General features: G+C 45.3%; 1 protein-coding gene across 2 annotated transcripts; it reads left to right on the top strand.

Annotated features, from left to right (window-relative positions):
• The first annotated feature begins 2,991 nt into the window (after positions 1-2,991).
• On the top strand, positions 2,992-6,684 carry LOC149816064 (putative auxin efflux carrier component 1c). Of its 2 annotated transcripts, XM_089988192.1 has the most exons (7): positions 3,077-3,104; positions 3,333-4,622; positions 4,735-5,011; positions 5,109-5,194; positions 5,430-5,587; positions 5,866-5,942; positions 6,195-6,684. In XM_089988192.1, exons 2-7 carry the CDS (start codon positions 3,392-3,394, stop codon positions 6,259-6,261), a joined length of 1,896 nt encoding a protein of 631 aa, XP_089844318.1. In that variant the 5' UTR covers positions 3,077-3,104; positions 3,333-3,391; the 3' UTR covers positions 6,262-6,684. The 2 variants fall into 2 exon arrangements, with proteins under 2 accessions (XP_089844317.1, XP_089844318.1); XM_089988191.1 differs by having other exon boundaries at positions 2,992-4,622.
• The last annotated feature ends 2,339 nt before the right edge of the window (positions 6,685-9,023 follow it).

Below are 9,023 nucleotides of genomic sequence, written 5' to 3'. Positions count from 1 at the left end.
ATAGCTGAGAGGCTGTATCCCAGATATGGAGGGTAGTCAGATGCAGCGGCACACTCAGAGCGTGCAATAGGATTGCACCAGATCCACTCTAAACTTTGTTAATTAATGTAAATTATGTAATGCTTCTTTAAAAAACTAGTAAAAAGAAAAAAGTTGCAATCTACAACAACCTGTTTGGTTAATAGGCACCTGGCACCCTAACCACTAAAGGGTATATAACCCGTGAGGCTAGCCTTGCATGTGCCCCTGTGCGCGTGAGTGGAGGGTTTTAGGGGTGTGGTTGGCAGTGGGAAATGGACCCTTTATGGCAACATACAACCAGAAGAATGGCCCACTGTATGGCTCTCACCATTGTGGCAAAATTTTTAGGAAGCCAACAATACCAACAAAATTGGTCGGGCATGGGGGACAGATATTCCAAGGAGGGGCATGGCCCTGATGCACTGAGATAAAAGCAGATCCACTGGCATGTAGTTTTTTGGGACACTTATGGGATATACAGAAAATACCAATATAGTGTTGGACCTCTAAGGATGGGACATGCATGTAAGGAAGTGTGGAAAGTTGGTTCCTTTGTTTGGGATGAGAGAAATGGTGGGGCAAGCCCGTGGCAGTGACTAGATAGAACCACAATTGTTTAAGCTGTTTGGCTAGACATTTATGTCCATCAAATCACCAATCACTAGTGCTCCTGCCTTACTATATCCCCAAGTTTTTAGGTCAATTATTCATAACGTTGGAGGAAGCAAATCTATCAACCAAGTGACAAGAAAATTTATTATGTTGTGCTAACCACCGGCCTATGGGCCGCTTGTCGATAGCATTAAAAGGCCCTTCTAATCTTGACGTTCATGTCTCTTGAAGATGAACTAATCAATTTAACAGCCTTGACTTAAGTTTAATTTTCACACTAATGTAAATCCTTGATCTTCAAGCAAAGTGCACTTTGCTTTTTCTTTTGAAGAAATTGGATTCCAACTCAACGTAATTTCATTGATCCAAACACAGTGGACTTGGACACTTATCTTCCCTCCCGTAAGTAACACTTTTAGGAGGGAAATTTGTGCAACATGGCTCGTGGATTATAGTACAACTTTAATACATTTACAGAAGCGCCCATATATATAGAGAGGGTGTTGCGTCTTTTCCCCCCACCATGCACTGTAGCTACAGTGCATGTTGGGGGCCGAGAGCGCACCGCTTGGCGGAGTGTATGGGACTCCCCGTGCACCGCCATACACCTGTAGGTGAGTGTACGGCAGTGTACGGGGCGTCCCGTACACCCGACTAAGCACCACACGGTGCTCAGTCGCCCCCAAACACGCATTGTAGCTACAGTGCATGTTTGGGGTGCGTTCTTTAAGCCCCCTTTTTTGGTTAGGTCTCGTTAAGCACACTGTAGAGGCTTTTGGATTGCCAGAATCTCACCTGTACCAGTTTTTTCAGGCTCAAACAAAATCCAAGAGTCGGTTTACATTTTAAACACGTTCAGATATATCATAAAATACTTAAAACCTATGGGCAGAACGAGAAATAGGGCCTAATATGTTCAGATAAAGTTGTCTATATATATCATTAAATGGAGTTGAAGGGCGACCAATTTTGGTTCGATAGAAAAAAAAAAATGAAATAAGTAAAATCTGGTTATTATTTTAAGTATGGGTAGTTAGAGTAGCACAGGGATATTATTCCTTGACCTAAAATCTCCACCCGATGTGTAACCACCACATATATTCTTATCATTTTATTTCCTTTCACTTGAATGAAAGTACACATCGGCTTCCCATGTTTGTACATATGTTTATTATTTAGACCTTAGATCAATCATCATGAAGTAGCCTTGACCCTATTACCCTATTTCCTTTGAGAGGATGTAAGTAGGGACATGCGTACGGGGATCGGATATATACATGCCGTGGTAATCATTTTGCTTTTGAAGAAGGCAGAAGCTTGACTGTTCTAAGATTCTTGTAGCTAGGTTTCATTCATGTGACCATACTTTAATCACATGAAAGCTGCGGTCCAGTTTGATGGACAAGCGCTGAGCCTCTCGAGCCATCTTGTACCAAGGGGCAAGGCACGGCCCAAAGAGCCCAACCCACATACGCATTGGGAATAGGGAACAGAAAGGAAATGGAAAACCAGGTCTGGTCTGCCCAAATGGAGCAATGTGCCGTCGTCTCTTTTCCCATGCCTGTCCCTCTACAACTTCATCATCACTATTCCTCCAATGCGATCATCCATATCCCAAAACTCGGTGATGCATCAATCCTGAATGCTTAATGCCCTTTAACAGCACTAAATTCCCTTACTAACCAAGTTAAAGTGGGACCAAGTCATTCATTTCTTTTTTTTTTTCATATTAGCTAGAAAAGCATTCAAATTTTAGTTCGGCAGACCAAATTTCCCTACTTGGTGCATGGTAACAAGGGAAGAGACAAAACAGCTTTTTTGTGGGCAGAAGAGACCCTTGCTAAAGAAATGGTATGAACAGCTTTTGCCTCACATAAAATCTCACACCAAAACCCAACTTGGTCACTCTAAAAGCAGGGGGAGCCAAGAGAACCACACCCTCTCCCCATGTCTTTGACCAAAAAGCCATCCACATTTTGGTAAACATCCTTTCCCACACCATAAGAACCTGAGCAGTGAGCACACTGATCCCCCAAAAGGTACATCACTCCCCAAAGGAAGAGAATTGGTATGGGAGACAGGCAGGGTCTCAAACTACGGTGGTCTGCTGCCGTCCTTAGTCCAAATTTCATTATTTCCAATACCTCCCACCTTGCTTTAATCCAAAACCCAACCCCTTTTTCTATTCACCTTAGCAGGAAGCAAAAGCCAAATAGAATCTTGGTTACTCTGCTGTGGGGGCCTTCCCCAAAATACCCTTCACGGGAAACCATACCAAACCTTTCGGTTCTCAAATCTCGGAATCCGGGCAGCTTCTGCACAAAACTGTATATAAATAACAAGAAACCACACTGACCCGGTGACCCCTGCCTTTATTCGTTCATTCATCTCCCCTTTTAGCCTCTTAATTTCTTTCCTTTGCCTCTCCCTCTTTCCTATCTCTCTCCACATCTGCTAAAGGCAAAAGAAAGGTGAGAAGAAAAGCTGGGACCAACTTAGAAAGCTAGCCTAGAGAGGCCATTTTCCCTTGTAAATCAAGCAATTTGAGATGAAAGAGAGTGTTCTTCACTACTCTCAATGCCCCCTCTCATTTCCTTCTCTTCTTTCTGACTGTACCAACTAACCTAGCGACTGAACCATCGATTTTCGATTTTCTGGCTTTGAAGAAAGGCTTTAAAATCTTCTTCTTCTTGTTTCAGTCTTTCTTTGAAATTAATCACCACAACACTGCACACTCACATGCTCCTTGGTCGCCACCATGATCACCGTATCAGACTTCTACCACGTCATGACCGCGGTGGTGCCGCTCTACGTCGCCATGATCCTCGCCTACGGCTCCGTCAAGTGGTGGAAGATCTTCACGCCCGACCAGTGCTCCGGGATCAACCGCTTCGTCGCCCTCTTCGCCGTCCCGCTGCTCTCCTTTCACTTCATTTCCACCAACAACCCCTACGCCATGAACTACCGCTTCATCGCGGCGGACACAGTGCAGAAGCTCATCGTCCTCGGGGTGCTGGGCGCCTGGGCCAACGTTAGCCGGAGGGGCTGCCTCGAGTGGACCATCACCCTCTTCTCCCTCTCGACGCTCCCCAACACGCTGGTCATGGGCATACCCTTGCTCAAGGGGATGTACGGCGAGTACTCGGGCTCGCTCATGGTGCAGATCGTGGTGCTGCAGTGTATTATTTGGTACACGCTGATGCTGTTCATGTTCGAGTACAGAGGGGCCAGGATGCTCATCACGGAGCAGTTTCCGGGGACGGCGGGGTCCATCGTGTCGTTCAAGGTGGACTCAGAAGTGGTGTCGCTGGACGGGCGGGAGCCGCTGCAGGCGGAGGCGGAGGTCGGGGAGGACGGGAAGCTGCACGTTACGGTCCGCAAGTCGACGTCCTCGAGGTCCGAGATCTTCTCCCGGCGGTCGCAGACGGGGCTCACCCCGCGCCCTTCCAACCTCACCAACGCAGAGATCTACTCGCTGCAGTCGTCGCGCAACCCAACCCCGAGGGGTTCCAGCTTCAACCACACCGACTTCTACTCCATGGTCACCGGCGGCAGGGCCAACATGAGCCCCCGCCACTCCAACTTCGGGCCTGGAGACGCCTACTACAAGGGACCCACCTCTCGGCCTTCCAATTTCGAGGACGAGGCGTACCACAACCACCATGGTCCTCCTCCGCCACCGCCTCCTCCCCGGATGCGGTTCTCTGCTGGCGCGGTGCAATACCCGACTCCAAACGCGGGGATGTTCTCCCCCAAGCCGCAGCAACCTTCGCCACCGGTTCCGGCCGGCAAGGCCAACGGGCCGCTCCAGGCGAAGCAGAGCGACGAGGCCGCTAAGGACCTCCATATGTTCGTGTGGAGCTCGAGCGCCTCGCCGGTGTCTGAGGTGTTCGGGAGCCACCAGGAGTACGGGAACGATCAGAATGCGAAGGAGGTGAAGATGGCCGTCTCGCCCAGCAACGAGCCCCACCACCACGCTCCCACCAAAGGTGCGCCTGCCTATCCCATCTTCCCCCCTTTTTGCTCTCCCTTCTGGTTGTTTCTGCATGGTTGGTTTGTGCTAACATGACCATCGATCTTTGTTGTCGGTGGATGGTGAAGGGGAGATGAGTTGGGAGGAGTACGAGCGAGAAGCGTTTAGCTTCGGGAACAGGGTGGTGCTGCAAGGGGAGGAGAGGGAGGGACCGGCTCAGGGCAAATTCGGATCGAGCTCAGCGGCTGAGCTCGACCCTAAGGCCAGGGATGACAAACCCACTTCCATGCCACCGACTAGCGTGATGACGAGGCTCATTCTCATCATGGTCTGGAGGAAGCTCATCAGGAACCCCAACACTTACTCGAGCCTGTTCGGTCTTACTTGGTCCCTCGTCTCGTTCAAGTACCCAACTCCATCCCTCTTATATTTGAGAGAGAGACAGAGCTAGTGTAGTTTTCTTTTGTATATTGTTTACTTATTTGTTTGAATCTCTTTGAAGGTGGAATGTGGCAATGCCAGCCATTATCGCAAAGTCCATCTCTATACTGTCGGATGCTGGTCTTGGGATGGCCATGTTTAGTTTGGGTAAGTGGTGACTGGCTTCCCTGTTTTGAGAGGGAGAGAGAGAGTCAAATCACGGTTTTGATATATATATATATATATATATATATATATATATATATATATATATATATATATATATATATATATATATATATATATATATATATATATATATAGAGAGAGAGAGAGAGAGAGAGAGAGAGAGAGAGTCAAATCGTGGTTATGATGGTTCGATGTGGCTTTTGTTGGTTGGTAGGTTTGTTCATGGCATTGCAGCCGAAGATCATAGCTTGTGGGAATAGGATTGCAGCTTTTGCAATGGCCGTGAGATTCCTTGCCGGCCCAGTTGTCATGGCTGTCGCTTCCATTGCCATTGGACTGCGAGGTGTCCTCCTCCACGTGGCCATTGTTCAGGTTAACACTATCCCCTGACAATCCGAATCTCTCTCCTCTTCCTTCTCTTGCTTTACGAGGCTATACAATGCATCAAAAGAAATTTCCTTTTTTTTTCGTTTGGTTCCTGCTTTCCTTTTTCTCTTTTCTTGTTTAAAGATTTTAAATTTCATCCCCAATAGACTTAAAAGGAATTTTAGTGAAATTTGTTTATTACTAACCGGGGAAAGAAAACAAGAGAAATGGTAGTACCCAAATGCATCCAATATAGCTAAAAACAATTGTTGGTTATGAAACAGGCTGCACTCCCACAGGGTATTGTCCCCTTTGTTTTCGCCAAGGAGTACAACGTACACCCTGATATTCTCAGCACCGGGTGAGTGATGGCAGAAACATTACCTCTCTCTCTCTCTTCCCTTTGCTTTCGCTTGCTTTACACTTAAAAATGCGCTTCCCTTTCCATGTTGGCTTGTCAAAGTGAAAAAAGGTGCACATGGGAGGCAATCTCCATGGTCCTCTTGTCACTCGCAGGGCTTGGAAGAAATTAATGCCTTGTACTTCTTGATCTCTCTATCTCTCTTATTAGTTACTTTTATCTAATTGAACCATTTTCGTCTGGCATGTTTAGGGTGATATTCGGTATGCTGATAGCTTTACCCATCACTCTGGTGTACTACATATTATTGGGGCTGTGAGGGGAGAGAAAGTCTCTCGGTCTGATGTTTCGACGGTTTTGATCGCTGGGTCGTTCGTGCCGGGCTCCTTGAAGGCCATGCAGGGGAATCTTGTTTCCATGACAAAGAAAGTGCAAGAGAGAGGGAGAGAGAAATGAGAAGCAATCTTTCTTGTACTTACAAGCTTGAGTTTTTTTAACATTTTCTTTTGCTATTTGGTGGGGGGATCTGCTGATTGGTGCACGTCAACGAATGGAAGGAAGTAGAAATTGTTGTGATTGATATTGTGCTCCTGGCTTTAGAATTATGTCTGTAAATCAAACTGACCAGTAGTGGCTTTATAAAATGAGCAGAAAGTCAGTTCCTAGAATATTTGTATGTTTGTTGTTACCACTGATAATGGTTTATGATATCAATGAAGTGCGACCACTAAAATAATCGAAACCCATTTGTCTTGTTTGTAGGCAGGCCTCTTTGGTGGAGAGACTCATGTCCAGAAAGCTATTTGTCTTGTTTGTTTTAAGCCAAGTGTAGGCCTCTTTGGTAGAGAGACTCATATCCAGAAGGCAATTACTGTTACCGTTGGGTACTTTGGTCTCTCCCACTTTTGCTTTTTAGGATTTTTTATTGCTTTTGATGTGGACTAGTTTGGCATATCCAACGACAACCCTGTTTCAAGGTGGGGCCCATGTGTTTTGGTATAATTACGCATGTTCTTAGTTCTTTCTTTTACGTTCACTTTTTCTTTTTTCTCTTGCTTTAGTTTTAGTAAAATTGCCCTTACTCTAAAAGAGAAATACCATTATTTGGTTGTGACAACCATATTGAGAGTGCCATCGTACAAAGAGAATAATGAATGACTGATGGAAATGCTTGCCATGATTCTCCCTCCATTGGTTGGTTGGGAGTATAAATCCTCTCCATGGTGTTTTGGTATTAATACGATGCCGTTTTTCCATATCAGAGATGGGGATTAAGGCCCCTTCCTGTTACAAGAAAAGAAAAAACACAGCAGTCAGTATGGTCTATGCTTCCATACTTCCATACTTCTCTGTGGCCCCCTGTTGAGAACAGAGTCAGGGACCTTACAAACAGATGAACAGGGATTGCAATAGTGATAAAACATTGATCATAAAATTGGCGCAGACCTGGAAAAGTCTCAACAATCCAATTAGATCTTTGAGCCAAGTAGTCCATCTTCAGTTATTGCATGAAAGTGGTATGGAGCGGATTCCTGGATCAAGATACTGAAATACCTGCTCAAGGATATCAAACTTTGGCAGCAGATCAATTTGAACATATTGTGTGCTTACCACAATAATATCGCCCACCTTGAGTTAAAGCTGCAAACACAAATTTAGAGCCCAGGGCATAACAATATGAAGTGATTCGGGTGTGTTGTGACACTATATACATCATCCCGAGCTTACTTGAATATTTTTGAGGTTGTAGCTTATAGCTCTGGTATGCTACCGATGCCGTGGTCACAGGTGGAAAGGGATATCACAACTTTGAATCTAAAAGCCGTCTAGTGGGCAACTTTCACAAGATTCAAAAGAAAGAACATTACGAATTGGGAGTCACAGACTCGCAGCTCACATTTTAATGTTTCACTAAACTTGAAAAGTTGTCATTGTTATTTGCGTTCACATAAAGCTAAGAAAATCTAAGAATCATAGGGAGATGCAAATGTGTTGCGTCTTATTATATGCACATGCTCATGTTTGATAAATCGTTGTTGATAAGCCCACTTGTTCATTTTCTTTATTTCTTTTTCCCTATGTTAATGGCCAAACTGGGGGTTGCCCCTCGACCAAGATAATGTGATTTAACCGGTTCAGATATCATATTTGATCCATGCTCATGACTTGACTATCCAACATTAAGTGGCCCTAGTAATTACTGATGATACCTATGTCTTTGACAAATGACTGGACAGTCAATTGCAAGTCAGCACCAAAGGTGTTAGCGTAGTTGGAGCGGGCCTCGGCTGTCATACGGGCAGTTAGGGTTCAATTCCCTGGGGCGCTGCTACCCCTTGTGTAAGCAGACACCCATCATAGACCCTGAGGGCAAGGGTCCTAGTCTATTGGGGTTTTATGCTGTTGGGAAGGTGACTTTGTCTCCCTGCCGGGTGTGGTTTCTCTGGCTTGTAAATAAAAAAAAAAAACTTGTCAGTCCTCTTTGGTCTGGCCAATGTACTGTTTAGATATTATTGTGAGGAACCAGCAACGTACTCCTAGACAGGAAGCCCTGCGACTTAATCAGAAATTCTGCCTCTTGGCAACCAAGTTCCTAGTCTTATTGTTGGTTGGGACCATCGAGAGAGCCTGATGAACTGAGATCTTCCATACTCTTGTACATTTATACTTAAATCAACATGGAGGTTGTCAGTTTTGCCTTTGGCATCTTGGCACAAGATCTTATTGAAAATTTGATTTTTTCAACCAGTTGGTATCACAGTATCAGTGATAAGTTCGCCCTCCCTCTGTGGCGAGGACCAAAGAAACCCAAAATGCCAGATTTAGGATGGACCATCCTCACACAGAGAAGCCTAGAAGGCACTAAATGGATGGTTTTTTTTATATGGACCCCACCTTAGTGTTGTGCTTTGTCCATTCTGTGAGGCGTTTAACACCTCATATTGTCGTTTTCCCTCTAAAAGGGATCTATTATTGCATAAAGGGTCTTTACAGGATGGTCGACGACATGAAATGGCCCTACTGCACAATCCATGGTGGACAAAGATGTGTCAATTGTTATATGAGAGAGAGAGAGAGAGA

Source organism: Nuphar pumila, chromosome 14 (assembly GCF_984573655.1).
Source record: "Nuphar pumila chromosome 14, dmNupPumi1.hap1.1, whole genome shotgun sequence".
NCBI lineage: Eukaryota > Viridiplantae > Streptophyta > Magnoliopsida > Nymphaeales > Nymphaeaceae > Nuphar > Nuphar pumila.
Note: the sequence above shows the minus strand (reverse complement) of the source record. Positions and strands in the feature narration are given on the sequence as shown.